Below are 18,691 nucleotides of genomic sequence, written 5' to 3'. Positions count from 1 at the left end.
AAATTCTAAATTTTTCTAATCGAATTTTTCCCCTTATTAAGGAAATAACAAATAACTGTAGTTTAAAAAAAAATTCTGTGTGTGTATAAATTTCTGTGTAAAATGTAATTGTAATTAATCCTCCCCAAAAAATAAATATTTTTATGGAAACACGTATTTTTACAAAAATTTAATGTAATCGTTGTGCGTTTAACTATAACATAATTAAACCTGTTTTTCAAATTTTTTTAATTTTGTACAAAAAAAAAGGTTTTTTGTTTTGTCTAATCATCACATCGTTCGGGCTAAAACGGGTAAAACAGATAAAAAATTCAAAACAAAAAGTATTATAATAAACATAGGTTTAGGTCATTTAAAATAATAGTTGATGTAAATTAAATTTGTAAAGTAAGTTAAAATCGGGACCAACTTGTAAATTTTTAACTTGTGTTAATTCAAAAATAATAAAATAATTCTTCCATTAAAAATATACCTGTGCCTCTAAACAAAATTTTTAACGAACAATGTGGAAATGAACAAGTAGTTGTGTGCTTTAGGGAATATTGTTTTGTAAATATTTGAAATAAGCCGCAACAAAATGGATCAAACCTTTATAAATTCTTCCGTTCGAACGGCACCTTCGTTAGAGGATTTTCTCTCACCATGGGACACAAATTCCTCAGCATTTAATATGACATTCCCAAATGGTTCATTTCCTAACCATACATTTGTTGTAGTACGTCCATATCCAAGTGGATATTCCATTCCACATATTGTGCTAGCCTCAATAATTGTTACAATACTGATGATTATTGTTGTGGTCGGTAATATGTTAGTGATTATTGCGATTGCAACGGAGAAAGCATTAAAAAATATACAAAATTGGTTCATTGCATCATTGGCGGTTGCCGATTTTTTCTTAGGCCTTATTATAATGCCATTCTCATTGGCAAATGAATTAATGGGCTATTGGATTTTTGGTAATTGGTGGTGTGATGTACATTCTGCTATGGATGTGTTACTTTGTACAGCATCAATTATGAATTTGTGTTTAATATCACTGGACCGGTATTGGAGTATTACACAAGCGGTTGATTATTTGAAAAAACGCACACCTGCGCGCGCTGCATTTATGATTGCCGCTGTTTGGATCATGAGTGGTTTAATTTGTATACCACCGTTATTGGGATGGAAAGTTACACGACCTCAAGAGGAATTTCCTAAATGCGAGGTATTATTTACAAATTTTTTTAAAGAGCATTTTCCGAAAATATTTTTTAATATACTGGAAAGTTTATTTTAATTTATTATACGTATTTATGTGTGGAGCTGTGTTTAGGAAAATATCTTGAAAATTTTAATTATAAACATTCTTGAAGTTCTTTAGAATTAACTACGATTGAATGCTAACGACTTGCAATGTGATGTTTGTTTATGAAAACGTTTAATACTTACATTGAAATAAAACATTAAACTACTTACTTTTTTTGTTTCTCAAAGATATGACAAAGAAAATTTATTTTAATCAAAGTTGATTCAAGGTTAAAATTTCAAACAAATAATAAAAATTACTAAAAATGTTTTCTTTGTTAAAGAATCACTACTTACAGATTACATCGGAATTTTATTAGAAAAAAATTAAAATATAAAAAAAAAAACTATAAATAAGTATTAACAGGAAAATGGGATTTTTACATAATTAAGAAATTATTTAGCGCATTTTTAATTAAATACCACAATGAATATTTTTGAATTCATGGAATTGGTGGATAATTAATCTATGGATCATTAACAAATAAAATTTACTAAAAAAAAAACAAATGCGGTTCTTTCTTTGTAGCTCTCTCCAAACTCAACTGATTTTCTTGAAACATCACCCTTCATTAAATTACATTCCAAAGGAAAACAAAATCAAAATCAGTTCATCCGTTTAGGAGCTACGGTGCTACAAACACACACACACACACACATAGTAATCAATCTAATAACACTCCTTTTTTGGGAATATACTAACTATGCCATTTTATAAAAAATAATTTTCAACACCGAAGTTTTCCTACAACTAATATTTCTAATTACTGCAGGCTCTGCCCAGGCTGGTACAAAAACGACTAGCGTGGTTTTAGAGACACCAGAATAGATGATAGAGCAATAAAAAAAATTAGATAGTAAATGAAATGAAATTTTCTTTATTGCTCTCAAACGCATTACAAAATAAAAAATATCATTTTAAAAATTTCTTTTCAATAATTTTCTGCAAAATTTTTTGGGGCAAAATCATTAATATCCGGTTTTAATTATACCTAAAAGGGCAAGAAAACCTTATTAAATAATAAACAGTCTATAAACACAATGACTTACGACGACGTCTTTGATAAATTTATCAATAACAAGTGAAAACAAACAATTGACTGAGTTAATTGTTGAAATACTATGCATAGTGTTAATTACTCATCACATCACATTGCACATACATATACAATTTATATAATACATGCTATACAATTAAAGTCTAATTTGCGAAGTCACGGGTAAACAGTGATGTTTACAAAAAAATGTTTCAAACAAAAGTTGCTTATTTTTTGATAAGGAACATTTTTTACATTTCAACTTTTGTTCTGTCTCTAACGGTTTACAAGATGGGTCCTACTAACCCATAGGTCAAGACCCAATTGACTTATGTTGCTCATTTTCGAACTCGACCTCACTTTTTACGTCCTGAGTATGCTGTAAGAATTTCAACTTGATATCTTTTTTCGTTTTTGAGTTATCGTCTCCACAGACGGACGGACGGACGGACGGACAACCGGAAATGGACTAATTAGGTGATTTTATAAACACCTATTCCAAAATTTTGCTCGTAGCATCAATATTTTTTAGCGTTACAAACTTGAGACTAAACTTAGTATACCTTGCATATTACATATATGCATGGTATAAAAATCACGCAGAAAATTGTGGAAAAAAACTGAAATTTTAGAGTTAGAATTCTGTTTGTAAGCAATACAAAAATATATTCATTTCGTGATATTTTTTGTCAGTGCGGCGAAAATGGAATGCCCTGCGCAAGATGCATTTGCAATTTTAAGCCTGAAAAAGTTATACATGTCAGAGTTAGATTGTAATTCCCATCAGATTGTAAACCGACTAGTAAAATTATAAATTTTTAAAAAGGGCCTAAAATCATCATTTTGATAACCCATTCGCAATAGAGAACGAATTCATATAAAATGAAAGAATAATTCATCAAGTATATTTAAGTATTTTTTTTTGATTAATAATTTCATTTTTTTTATTAATTATTAATAAAAAAAAGAGTTATATTTTTGAATAAAGAAACGGTAGTGATGTTTTTACACCCGTTGAGGCTCTGAACCATTTGCAATCACACTTAATTTACAATTTCAGCTTGTTACTATGGAAAAATACGTTTTAAAACAATGAAAGCATTTGAAAAACAAAACTATTAATCATTCTGCATGTTATTTTATCATTTGTCCCTGCGATGGCGTTGCTAAAAACGATGTTTTGACCTCACTGGCGTTTGAATTTATAGTTTAGAAAAACCATTTTCTATTAAAATAAAAAAGAAAATTACAGGAAAAAAGAATTAAGAATTTTTTTTTAAATTTAACTTAGTAATTTTAAGTAAATTTTCGAAATAAAATAAAATAAAAGTTCTCTATTTGCCGGAAAGTACAATGATACGAGTCATACATAACGCCAGTGTGTAGTTCTTATAACTATTTGAAATAGAATTAAATATCAATTTTTGTATTATATAAATATGTACTTCGACATCCATGTAGGCATAATCATCTTAACTTAGTATGACATACCATTTATATTTACAAAAATTAATTAAGAAAATTGGGGGAAATATCGAAAAGCAATTCAAAAAATTATTGAGTTCTCAATTTCGGCGTATTTGATTACGTCCTTTCTCTGAAATCAAGAAACTAGAAATGTTTTGTGTCGGGCAAAATGTTTTTATTTTTGTTCTTCGCTTGCTCAATGACTTTCTTGACAAAAAACAAAACAAAACTTTTGCGTGCGTGGTAATTAAAAAGTGAATCCTCAATTCGACCGTGCTGAATGTTGTTATCTACCTATGTATGGACTATGGTTAAATAAATTTTAGACTATAGCTGAGAAGAATTCCAAAAAATATTCGATGACAATCAATACACGAATTACTTCAAATTGCTTAAGTGACACTTTTTTATTTATTTCTCTATTATTTTAATTGACATAAATAAAAATTCAATGAATTAATTAAATCAAAACAAACAAAGTTAAAATGGACTTTATACATTTTTTCTAAGAAGATAACATTCGACTACAATGAAGTCATGAAAAAAACTTTTCTCGTTTTTAACTACACTTTGAAAAAATTACTTTTCAGTTGGTTAATTTAGGAAAAAAATCTGTATAAAAGTTAAAACCAAATGATGATAGAAGGAGTGTTTTATTCTTTTTGTAACTTTAAAAAAGTTTCATTTCCGCTTTGATTTATGTACGCGTACACGCGTCGAATGAAAGTCTTTTAATTATACAAACATAAAGTAAAGAGATATGCCAACTAATGAAAAAAAAATCTTATACAGGGCTAGAAGATATATTGAACAAAAAAATATATATAATCAAACTTCTTCAGTTTATAATTAAACAAAGCTTCTTTCGTGCGTAATATGGCGTTGATATATACAATTTTTTAAATAGAAAAATTATACCTTACACTTTTTGTTATAGATTCCAGGGTAGCTGTTTTTTGCTCAAAGCTATTTCAATATTGTTTGAAAAGTTCAAAAGTTATAAAGCCTCCTGTCGAATACTTTGTATACAAGCAGATAATATAGTATATTCTTTATACCACATATATTATATTCGTTATTTGATCACTAAATGACAGAAAACTTTCATTTAACAATTAACTCAAATAAAATGATGAGATAAATCGTTTTAAATATTATTTGAGTTTTTTATTATAATAAATAAATGGTGTTCGATTAAACGGGCATAAAAAAATTATAACGAAGTTTAAAGCATCCCAATAACACTCAACTTAGTTGACAACAAAGCTTACAACCAAGTTGAATTTTTTTGTCACACACGTATCAACCAAGTTGACAACATTAGTTTTTACAAAGATTTCGTAATTAAAACTTAATGTGTCATCTAACACTCTCTATGGTGTTGATTACTTAAATTACTATATGTGGAATATTCTAATTTTTTAACTTTTTTTTCAATGTTAAATTTCGTTGAATTTTCTCGAATCAAAAATAAATAAACTTATTCTTCTTTTATAAAATTATTTGTAATACTCTCGATGAGAAAATTGTGAAATTTTATAAAATTCAATAAAAAAAATTTCAGATAAATAGTCAACAGAATTTTCTGAAATACTGTTTCGAATTAAAATAATGTCTAATTTTTTAACCGGTTATAAAATTTAACAACATTCTAATTAAAAAAAAAAATAACCACTAGAAATTTAACAGAAATTTAATGTTCTTCTAAACTTTAAACATGGATTTTAAAAACATTAAACGCTATGGAAACAAGTGAAAACAAAGAATTGACTGAGTTAATTGTTGAAATACCATTTATAGACAGTGTTAATTACTCTGTCACATTACACATACATACATGTCACACACATATAACTGATATACCCATTTAATACTACAATTTGCGCATAATATGCGCTCTCACGGGTAAACAGTGATGTATACGAAAAAATAACTCAAACAAAAGTTGTTTATTTTTTACAAGGAACATTTTTTACCATTAAATTTTTGTTCTATCTCTAACAGTTTACAAGATGGGTCCTACGAACTCAAGATCCAATTGACCTATGTTGCTCATTTACGAACTCGACCTCACTTTTTACGTTCTCAGCACGTTATTGTAATGGAATCAAGTTATCCTCTAAAAAACAATTTATATGGAAACCAAGTTTACATCAACAAGATTCTAAATTCAATAATCAGTTCGACCATTTATGTCGACAAGCTAACGTCTCCTTCAAATACATAAACATTATGTAACTTTTTTATATACAATAATAAATAATTTAAATATACATCTTCGGTGTTATAAAATGGTTCCGGTACCGGGAATCGAACCCGAGCCTCCTGGGTGAGAGCCAGGTATCCTGAAAGACGCGCAAGAAATAATAAATCAAACTCAAAGTTAAGAATTTATTAATCGAATGAATTTTTATACAATTTATGTTGTTATGGTAAATGCATCGTCACAGCCTTCCTCGTCTATTAATTATTCAATTATAATTAATATACGAGGAAGGCTGTGACGATGCATTTACCATAACAACATAAATTGTATAAAAATTCATTCGATTAATAAATTCTTAACTTTGATAGGGAATATTCATAAAATTTAAATTTGGTTCAAATATTTTCCTTCCGTAACTTTAATGACTGGACATTTCAACTAAACCATTATTTTAGTAATTAATATCTTTTTAATTACTTAAAATTAATTAATAAAAATACAAATTCAGTGAGGGCATTTAAAAATTTCTAAAACGGAAATTCAAATTTTTATACGAACGTGACATCATAGTATAGGCTTGTAAAATTTGTTGACATACTGTATGATATTAATTAATTACATTTTATATGATATTTCATTAAATTATACTATTCTACAGCTTTTTATTAGAAAACTTAATAACAACGAGTGTAAATTCTGTGTTGTAAATTCATTTTTTAAAGTGTAAGTTACACATTGAACTGTCACCAATTGACAGATCACGTAAATATACGTCATCAACAGAGAGCGCCAAAAAACTGCGTTTAAATATCTCAAAATTATAATGTATTTTAAATATCTTTTTACACTTAAATACAGCATTTTTAAGCAGTATTTATATTTTTTACTTTGTTATAACGGTGTAAACAATGAATTAAAAATATAAAAAAAAAAAAAAAAAACATTAAGATTCCCTATTGATTTTGTGTGTGTAGTCTGTATGTTAGGTATGTTTAGTAGATTAGGTTAGTATTTCTTAAATCAAAATAGGATATCTGATTTAATTTAACATTTTTCTTTTGATTATGTACTTCCTAGAAGTTATCGAGCACGAATGGTAAACAAATAATTTGAATAAAACGAACGAATATTTTTTTAAAAATTTGGAATCTGTATTGATCTGCCGCAGTTTCCATTTAAGACAACACAATCACATTTTCCCGAAATAAAAGTCTTAGCATCTATATGATACTTTCAATTCAATGAACTAATACATTATTATTTTTCCTCTGGGTAACGCGAATCGAAAAAAATGTTACTGGTAGGCGAAACTTACATGCAAACTAAGAATATACTAATTTGTATACCATGTATGTATAAAATATACATAATATTCTCAAGTTTGTAACGCTTAAAAATATTAATGCTACGAAAAAAATTTTGGTATAGGTGTTCATAAAATCACCTAATTAGTCCATTTTCGGTTGTCTGTCAACACGATAACTAAAAAACGAAAAATGATATCAAGCTGAAATTTTTAGCGGGCTCAAGACATAAAAAGTGAGATCTTGTTGATTGTAAACCGTTCGAGATAGAACAACAATTTAAATGTAAAAAATGTTCCTTATAAAAAAATAAACAACTTTTGTATAAAACATTTTATCGTATACATCAGTGTTTACCCTTGAGAGCGCAAATTAGGCGCAACTTATATAGTATGTATTACATGGGAATATCAGTTATGTATGTGTGACATTTATGTATGTGTAAAGTGACAGTGTAACCAACACAGTCTATACATGGTATTATAACAATTCACTCAGCCAATTGTTTGATTTCTTATCTATTCTAAGATTAAAGTATACTATTCAAACCAAGCCTTCTCTTCGATGACTCAGATATACTTAGAGCAGTATTTAACAAACGTTGATCTATATTTGTCTATAAAACTATCCACATGAGTTTTCCATTTTGAAAATTCCATCCCCTTTTTAACCTCTTAGAGTATCAATTTATAAAAATCTCCTCTTCATGCACACTTACGTTGCGCCATTTAAGAAATGTGCGTGTACAACGTTTCATGCTTCTAGGCACAGCGGTTTCAGCTGTACGTTGGTCGGTTAGTAGAATAGATGGATATTAATATAAACAAAATTTTATTTAATGAATACATTATGTTTTCATTGAAATAAAATCACTGTTTAATAACATTATTTATTACTAAAAACATGTATACCACAATTAAGTTACCTAGTATACTAAATTTATGTTTATAATAATGCTAGTAGCCTACTTAATAATATTTATTTAGTGTTTAACATTAGTGCTTATCCTGATCCTGATATATTATAAACGTGAAATTTTGTTAGGATGAATGAATGTATCAAACTAATTATGACTGCTAACCCATAGGTATATATTTTAAAATTACAGGGCGTGTCACATTTGAGAGTTACAATAATTCAACTATTTTTATACCATGCATATATGTAATATGCGTGGTATACTAAGTTAGGTCCCAGGTTTGTAACGCTTAAAAATATTGATGCTACGAACAAAATTTTGGTATGGGTGTTCATAAAATCACCTAACTAGTCCATTTCCGGTTGTCTGTCCGTCTGTTCGTCTGTCTGCCAACACGATAACTCAAAAATGAAAAGCGATATCATGAAATTTTTATAGCGTACTCAAAACGTAAAAGTTAGGTCAAGTTCATAAATGAGCAACATAGTTCAATTGAGTCCTGAAAACCGTTAGAGATAGAACAAAAGTTTAAATATAAAAAATATTCCTTATAAAAAAACAAAACAACTTTTGTTGGATACATTTTTTCGTAAACATCTCTGTTTTCTCGTGAGGGAGTGAATTAGGCGTAAATTTTATAGTATGCATTATATGAGAATATCAGTTATGTATGTGTGACATGTATGCATTTGTAATGTATTAGAGTAATCAATACTGTCTATGCATGGTATTTCAACAATTGACTCAGTCAATTGCTTGTTTTCACTTGTTTTCTTTCAATTCGGAACTATTTTCTTAAAATCCCGATTATATACTGGCTATGCACTGTCTCTATACATAGTTTTACGGGTTGTTCAAGTCGTTCTAACCAATCCGAGCACTATATCTATTACTATACATTTTATATGTTTCCCTATAAATGTTTGTTTTTTGTTACGTCATGCCAAAATAGAAAAATATAGCTCATACCTACATCAGAATAACTCATGAGGTATAATTTATAAAGACATATTTAAAAAAAAATTTTTTTTAAAGTTTTGAACAATAAATTAACGATTGATGTAAAAATTTAAAATAATAAATGAATTTAAATAAATTTATGGCCATCTTTTCTGATATACTCAATGAATTACGACTATTTTACACTCTAAAAAATTTAAAACTGTGCGTATATTTTGGCTATGTAAAACAATCCCTTCGAGTGTTATTGAAGGGGGATAAGTGAGATCAAGAGAGCTGGAAGCTATAAAGTGGTGGTTGTTATATTTAAGCCCAGTGAAACGGGCGGGTATAAATTATTATTAAAGATTAAAGAAAATGAAACATAAAGAGGAGATGTACAAAAACAAAAAGTTTCGTCTTAATTTGCTCCCTCAGGGGAAAACAATAATCTTAGCAAAAAAATATTTCGAATAAAAGTTTCTTTTTCATATAGAAATTTTTTTTTGGTATTGAAACTTGTGTACTAGTTTTACGACTGAATTGACCTACGTTGTTAGTTATCTAAATCAATGTTATTTTTATGCTCTGTGCAAGTTTTAAAATTTCAGTTCGAGATCTCTTTTTGTTTTTGAGACGACAGGAACACGTAAATGAACTAGTTAGGTGATTTTACTAGCACCTATCAAAATTTTGTTAGTATCATTAACGTCATTCTTTATGTGATGTTGGAAACTTGTGGCTAAATTTAATATAGGTGGTACTCAGGACATATGTTATATAAGCATGATATACAAATATGAAAGCATATAATGTTCATCACTAGTAACTCAGTACATGTGTCTACTAAATATAAAAAGTTGATGTAAAGAGACACGCAACCTCGATATACACGTTCTATTTGTTAACAAAATTGATCTGACATGCATAAATAATTATTTCTAATTGAAAAAAAATCGCCCTATTAGCTCAGTTGGTTAAGGCGTAACCAATTCCTTCCGCGGTATGCTTAGGGTAGTTAGGATCGATTCCCGCCGTCACAACAAAATTAATTTAATTTATAGTTGTGATGGGTTGGTGTAGTGCATGATATATGCATGAAGGAGGTGCCCTCAGCCTTTGAAATTAAGGAGCTGATAAATGAAATTATCAGCGGAAAGGTTGTAAAACACATACATGGTATCACAATGAGCTCTATAGCCTAAGTGTGTCCTTCGTGGACAGCCAATATAACCTAACCTAATCTAACCTAACCTAATTGAGAAAAAAAATAACACGCAGCCCACGTTTGATTTTTGAATAGAAGTTATTCTAATAACTTTCTTATTCATTAAATTAATGAAGTAAGTAGGCTCTTCACCTGAATAGACAATTATTTGAGAAGGAAACACATAATGTTATAACCCAAAACTGAGAAATAGTGTGTGTCTGTGATGAAAATGTGTGCAACAAACATGAGCCGTTTTGGTGGAGATGCCATATAATATTGAGGCCTGTTGAAATCAGCTAGAAAGAAATTTTGTCCTATTAGCTAGAAATTCTGCCCTTCATTTTATACATATATTGTAGAACATAAATACACATTTTAACTATGCTTTCGTGAGTATTTATTTCCAGTACATTACTAGATTCCCTTTTTAGCTCGGTTTCTTGCGTATCTATCTGTTTGTCCACTAAAAAGCTTTTATTTGATAAAAATATATTCGTGGTAGCGTTATAAAACGAAATACCATTTTTCCTATCGCTTGAAACACATTTTGGTATAACTACTCTAGACTTAAATTAAAAATTTTAGTAGCTCCACAAAAATTCAAGTACATTTTGGAAAAATTATGCTAATTGTGACTTCTTTACATGTTTAAAAACAATGGCTTAAGTTAATAGTGTTTCTTTTTCTATAGCACATTAGCAACCCAAATATATTTTTCCAGATGTAGATTTCAAAAATAAGTTCGGAAAAAACTGAATAGCAACGGATTTTAGATATTAAAGACGTAACCTCTAATTGTATATCTCTACATTGCAGTTTATGTGTAGATGGTAATAAAAACAAAACAAAAAGCCTCCCCCAAAGTTTAATTTCATAATTATTATTGATTAAATAATATAATAAAAAATATGGTAAGTAGATTTAATTTAATGAGTAATTATCATTATTAAACAACACACATTTTTAAGTATTTTTCATACATAATATATCATATTGATTAAGGTTTTATATTTAATTTAATGTACGGTGTACGTAGGTACTATGTACCTAAATTATGTTTAAATATATGGTGTCAACGTATGAGGAAGACAGAAAAAAAAAAGTCATGGGGACTGTCGACTGTAGTGAAAACTTAAAACATTGGAATAAAAGTGTTTTTTTTCTTAAGTTTTAAATTAATTAGTATGAATGCTTAAAATATCATTTTTTGTAAATTGAAATTATTAGCGTGTGTATAAAAAACTATTATAAATAGTAAAAATTGCCATCTATGAACAGCAATTAAAAAATAACCAAAGATAAGAATCACTAAGTTAATAGTCAATTGTACAGCTTTACTTATTATTACATAGTGTTGTTTCTTCAATTGACAAAAAGCTGCAATTTTCTAAGTTACGGTGTTTACTGTGTGACATCGGCGTTCCTACTTGAACACATCACAAACTTTAAGGTGTATCACTATGGAGTAGACGCTCTATGTCGGCAGATAATCTTATTTTCAGGAGGCTTTTATATTTTCTGTTTTAGTTCTTGTTTCCTCCGTGGACTCACTGTATATGATTGATATCTCTGTGTATATTTTAATATACTTAATTATTAAATTATTATTAGTAAAATAAATTAAGTAATTACATACCTATTATAGATAAGCGTATTACATGTAAGCTTTTGAACTATTTTACGTTATTTTATGTTGAATAGCAATAATATTGTTACTAATGTACATAAATAACATTTGTTGAGTATATTACTCAAATATATCTTAGAAAATTTCTTTGTTTAGTTCTATTATTTACCAATATCAAAATATAGCCCAAGTAAGTGATGGGTTGACACAAAAAAGCCTTACGTAATAGCTCTAACCCGACAAAAGAACCTAAATATTTTGATTCTTATGCATTGTTGCTTTTCAGTTTTTGTTTAACGCAGTCGGGTTTTTTGATTTTTTAAATTTGCGTTTTTAATTTACACTTTTTTGTTAGGGTTTCCAAATATAAATTCAATGTATCCCTCCTTCTGGGACAGTAGGGAAATTTTTATAATTTTGATATATCCAGTATTACTCTTACAATTAAGTTGAATCGAACATACCTTTCAATCTAAAATTCATCAAGCTGATTAGAATACAGGATGTACCAAAGAAATATACATGAATGAATACATACAAACATACACTCGTAGAACATGGCCCTCGTTCTCCTACAGTCGAGTAGACAGCTACAAAAAGTACATTCTATACAGAATGCGCAACGTATAAAATAAGACACTATCTAGAGGTTGCAATATTTACGGACATAATTGTTTATTCAATGTATAATTATTGTTTACATTTTCCTGAAAGGTTTACATTTCTTTTGTGTTCGATGGACAGACATGCAGATAGACAGACTGATGAACAACAACTCTATTATTGAATAATTTGAATAAAAATTTTACAACAATAGCAAGATATTTTCCGGATATGTGTGTGGTATACTATAAAATTATAATGAATGCGTATGCTTTTAAATGAAAACTGTGTGTATATATTTAAAATTTTTACTTTTCATTGTTCAAACTTTACTTTCATGTCAAAGTATATCAAAAGAACAAAAAAATAATAAAAAATAAAATGCTTCTTTTATTGTATAATATCACAATATAGATACAGTCAAATCTCAATAAATCGAATTCTTTTATAATTTCATCTTTTGAAGTCCCTTTTATATTCCGTTTTGGACAAAAAAGATTAAATTTGTAAGAACCTGCAAAGTCGTGAACGGCTTTTGAAGGTTTTAATGATAATTTTGCCAAAATAAATCGACAATTAAGCTATTGATTTAAAGCTATGTGAGTGGCATGGTGTTTATAATGTTTAACAAGACTGTAGGTACTCTGAGGTACTCTGAGATCTGACACTCCGGGCGTCTGTACTGTTTATAGTTTATAATTTACCTTTTGAGGACTGTTATGAGTTGGTGCAAATTTAATGTATTGAGTTGTATATTTATTTGAGGTTCCTTTTTGTTTTGCAATTGTGTTGATAAAAATTATTACATTTTTTCGCGCCCGCGTATTTATTCTGATTACTAACCATCAGTTATATGAGAGAGCCCAGACTGTTTATGGGTTTTGAAGGCTACACTTGAGTACAAAAAGTTTGCTTGTTTTTCTTTCTTAAACCATATTAAATATGACGAGTAATTAACATGTTTCAAGATAACATTTTTTGATTGTACTATTATGCCTTTTTTGTTTGTGTCAATGTTAAATTGTCATTAATTTTAATTTTTCATTGCTTGACAAAGTATTAAGAAATAAAAAACGTTCTTAACAACAATAGCTTATAATTTTTGTATTTTTTTATCCAACTTCTCATTAAAAGCCTTCATAATTTGTGCATTGGACGTCAAATTTGTATTGATATTTTTTACATGTAGTCCACGCCAATAGGTGGATCTGATATACCTGCTGAAGCGTATTAAAATCGAAAATACAATATTTTTCTTAGCAACTCATTTTTTTCATTCTCTTGAGGTCTGCATTTAAAGATACACGTGCTATAAATGTATTTTTCATTAAGGGGTTAAAAAACAGCTTTGAAGTATATGCTATAATATCAAGTTTACATCAACAGTTAGCTTCATATTTCAAAACAAAACATCGATTGTATAAATCGAAGTTTCAATTCCATTTCTTTTATGTCTTGTTGGTCGTAAAATCCTACCTAAGATAAGTATAAAGTTAGCTCTTTATTTTAAACTAATGAATTTATGTAAATAACAAGAATGAAAATTTAAGACTAACGACTTATTTTTCTAAGATTTCAAACTAACGAGGTTCGACTATATGCATATAATATATATAATATATAAATATACCCAAACAACAAAACTGTTTTTGAATACAAATTATTAATTTTCCAAAATTATAATACAAACTTTTCAACAACATATTTTACTTGAATAATAATCAATTCGATCAAGTGTGCAAATATTTTGATGAAGGTTCCAAATCATAAATAGTGTTCTCAAACAAAAAAAGAACAAGATAAACTAATGCATGCGTCTGAAATTTGAGAAGCTTGCATGGATCTCGAAAAGCAAGCGATAGTAACGCTTATCAATAACAATTAATTTTCGTTTATTATAAGTTAAGTCGAAATGGTTTCACTTCTAAAAAAGAAAAGTTTTATTTCTTTCAATAAAATTTAATTTTTAAAAAGCACTAATACCTGTTTTAAATCAGCTTATATTTTGGGTTGTATTGAGTTCAAACAGGATGTTGAGGACGAAGCGCTTTTGGTACCATATAGATCACTGATTAAATTTATACCCAGTTTATGAGTTTATGAGTGCATGAAGCAGAAATATGCTTTGTTAATTACCCCGTTAATTAAAAGTTTATGAACCTACAAACATAAAATTATTTGACCATTTCTAAAGGGAGAACGAAAATATTTGTGCTATCCTTAAAATTTCGTCTGTCTATATCATATATCTTGAAAACTATAAGGCCAATAACAACACCACAAAGAACATTCCAGAAGTTTGTTATTGAAGTTATTATTAAAGTATTCATGCTTAGACATAAATAGTACAGAGAAATAAACTTCAAAATATCTTAACAAATAGCCTTTTTTTTGAGATTTGGGTCACTTCAAGAATGCGCTGTCCTACTATTAGAAAAATCATTTTCCATACGAAAATCGACATATACTGGGTTTAATTAGACGTTGAATAAATAAATGGATATTTGGAAACCTTAGAAACTTTACACTATTATGTAGGGAAAAACTGAAGTTTATAAATGAACTGTCTAATAAAAAAAACACTCTTTTAATGCTCTCATCATTTTATAGATAACTGCATATTTACTGCTAGATGTCATTACTGATTTATCCAAAAAGATAAAATTATTCGTGACGGATTCCTAACAATAATACCAAAATGAAATATAGGTCCTACATATTTGATAAACAATAACAGGGCTATGTGCTAGCAAATCTACATAATATCAGTAAAATGCTATCTATCCATCTACCCATCTATCTATCTATCTACCTTGAGAAATCAAATGTTGAAATGTTGTGGTGAAAGTTTTAAACATTAAAAGACTGACGACGTTGTATTCCTTCCGTTTACAAGATATACACCTATCTCACTTTGAATGGGAAAGTTAACATAAATCTTTGTAATGTTCTTTACTATCAAATTCATTTAAAGTTTTTGTTAATGTTACTAAATATTTGAATAAAGCTTTATATCAAATCAATTGGTTAAGAGTTATTTATTAAAACCAATAGTTTATGAAAATGTTGAAGATACTTCAGTTTGTAGCATGCGTTTGAATTGTAACAAAAAACTTAAAGTTGTAACATTGTAAAACATGTTCAATTTAAATATTATATGAATGAGGATAGATTTTACACTACTGTCTCCGAGAATCTTGGAAGTTTTGTCCGAAATTGGTCAGCAAATTAAAGAAGGCTATCGATTTAAAAAAATTCATTTTTAATTGTATGTTATTTATTTTTTAGTAATGTTTTAATTGGTCTCTAGACAAACAAGCAGTTCAAACGGTTGAGCATAAGACTTGCAAATAATTTGGGAAAGAAACCAAATTTTTCAAACCTAGTTTGGCCACCTACAGTTCATTGGCAGAAATCGTCACGCAAACGTATAAGATATGGTATGTGTGTCTTTGTGTGTGTGTGTGTGTGTGTGCGTTTGACCTTCAGCAGCCTGCAAGCGAGTGCTTGCATAGTATACCTCTTTCTCTTTCTTTATTTTTGTACTAAACGAAAACGTAAAAATTTATTTGTAGTTTGTTTTAAATTTTTCTATTTCTCTGTCTCTTTTTATACCGTGTATATGTAATATATCAAATGTATACTAAGTTTAGTCCCAAGTTTGTAACGCTTCGAAATATTAACGCTACCAACAAAATTTTAATACAGGTGTTCATAAAATCACCTAATTTATTCATTTCCGGTTGTCCGTCTGTCTCCCTGTCTGTCCCTATATCATCGCGATAACTCAAAAATGAAAAAAGATATCAAGTTGAAATTTTTACATCCTTTAGTTGACAGTCAAAAATATTTTTGCCGTCACAACATATAAAGTTAGGCTTCATAACAAATTTGGTCAAAACGATGCAAAGGGCTAGAGAGACATTTAAATATCTAAAAACTAAATTTCTTGATAAAAGTGAGGCCAAATTAATAGAAGGCATGTTTATTCGCCCCAAAATAAGAGAAATCTTTAAAGACAACTTTTCAAATCTAAGTAGGTGGATTAAGAAAGAAAAGCATGGTAAGCTTTTGAAAATGTGTATCACAATTTTCTTGACATAAAAAGGCTGAAAAGTACACAGAGTTGATAGACTGCTTTCATCGTATCATCAACTTGGATGCAGTATGTCTTTAATCAGTCAGCAAATGTTGGTTCCTTGTCTGAGGAGCATGGTGAAAGATTTCATCAAGACATTGCACATATGGAAAAAAGATACAGAACAACAGCAGTCGAGTAAATCTAGAAACAGCAGTAAAAAGTCATAAATGAAAACTATTTACCAAATAGTTACCATTTTTTATTACTTTGAATTCATTCTTATTTTAATTTGTGTTGTAAAAGTTATCAATCAGTGTAAATTTTATCTTTCTAAAATAAATACATATTTATCTATATCAATGCCGGCGGTATATTTAAATGTCAATATCTGAAAAATAAGACGTGATAGCTGAAATCTAAAAACAGATTTGGACACACGAAACCAAAGCCGACCGAAATCGCATAGTAAACTTTTTCTTCCCAATTTTTGTTTTTTGTTTTTGTTTTTTTTTTTTTTTGTTTTTTTTTTTTTGCCGACAGTGTTATTTATGAATATTTGCTGGCAGTTACAATTTTATCACGTTGCGTTGTATACATTTGAGTATAAATAACCCAGATGCAGTGACAGAACTACGTGCGCCCTAGTAGCAAGGCCAGGATTTTTATATTCACATATATAATTATTTGCTGTCGATACTGTAGATTAAATTTAAATTCAGCGCTCCTAGCGTTTACTATATCAATTATACTTCACTTCAATTTATGTACGAAATTATGTATATGGATCTAAGTACATCTAAGTTGTTACCCATATAAGAATATAAGTAAAGTCAGTTAATTAAACACTAACATAGCCTTGATTGTTAATTGTATTCTCTTCGAGAATAGTGCTAGCAACCTCGGAGAGTTATAGTAACAGGTTTCTTTAATAATATATTTCCAGAAAAAAAATTACAAAAAGTACCTACAGAGGTACACAATAATTACTTGTGCGTAGGATTGGAATAATACAATATAAAAACAATTATTACATTGTAATACATATTTATAGAAAAAAAAAACTATTAGATAAATGATAAAGCTATACAGAATGCAATTGATAAAACTTTTTGTGACAAATCCATTATTCTCATAATATTGTGACGGTAAAGGCAGATCAACCTATCCGTTAAGAATATAAAGTTGTTTTTTTTCTTCAATAATAATTCTAGTACAATGGATCATTTGTGGCGACTAATTTCTTACCACAAAATCTAGGAAAAATAAGTTTTCGTTATAGGTTCTTGCGTTTATATGCAACTAATGAATATTTTGAGTTTCTGCCACGAGTGAATGAAATATGAATTGTCTTTTGGTACATGATTTATTCCCGATATTATACCGCAAGTATATATTTCACATGGTTGGCATAGATGTTAGTGAGATGGTATATGTGGTGGAAAAATCTTTTCAAAAATTATATTAACAACGGGGTAGTAAATCCGTATATTGAAGTAGTATCAAGCTAGTTCATGACACACTGCTGCTCACATACATCACCTTATATTTCTGCCATCAACGTCATCATCATCATCATCATCACCTCAAGATGTGATGTGTATATGATGATCACAACAAAAGAAAGTGTTGAAAATCAACTTTAATTTTATTCTTAAAACATGTTTTTCATTTTTACAGCTCATTATTTGAACATGTTTTCACATCTAGTGTTTTTTATACACTCTTTCGTCTGGCATTGTTTTTTGGTAGAAGGGAAATTTAGAAAAAAATGGTGTTATAAAATGTATTATAATTTTATGTAATGACTTTTTATTTTTATTTTATTTTATTTTTTTTTTTGCTTTTTTTCTCTTTATTGTTCATTATTATATAAGAGTTGACTATTATCGAATTATTTTTTATAGCTATGGAACGCATTTTTGATAATTACTTTTACGGTTATGTATTAACATAAGTGGAAAAGTTTAGAAAGTTTTTCTATACAATGAACTATTATCGAGAATCTTAA

General features: G+C 28.5%; 1 protein-coding gene across 1 annotated transcript in view; it reads left to right on the top strand.

Annotated features, from left to right (window-relative positions):
* Positions 1-577: 577 nt before the first annotated feature.
* LOC123290522 (alpha-2Db adrenergic receptor) overlaps positions 578-18,691 on the top strand; it is an 867,920-nt gene continuing 849,806 nt past the window's right edge. Inside the window, exon 1 of the mRNA XM_044870747.1 lies at positions 578-1,210. Within this exon, the coding sequence (XP_044726682.1) occupies positions 578-1,210 (633 nt within the window). The remainder of the gene's footprint in view (positions 1,211-18,691) is intronic.

Source organism: Chrysoperla carnea, chromosome 1, assembly GCF_905475395.1.
Source record: "Chrysoperla carnea chromosome 1, inChrCarn1.1, whole genome shotgun sequence".
Taxonomy (NCBI): domain Eukaryota; kingdom Metazoa; phylum Arthropoda; class Insecta; order Neuroptera; family Chrysopidae; genus Chrysoperla; species Chrysoperla carnea.
The sequence above is the reverse complement of the archived record's forward strand: the minus strand, read 5'-3'. Positions and strand labels throughout refer to the sequence as shown.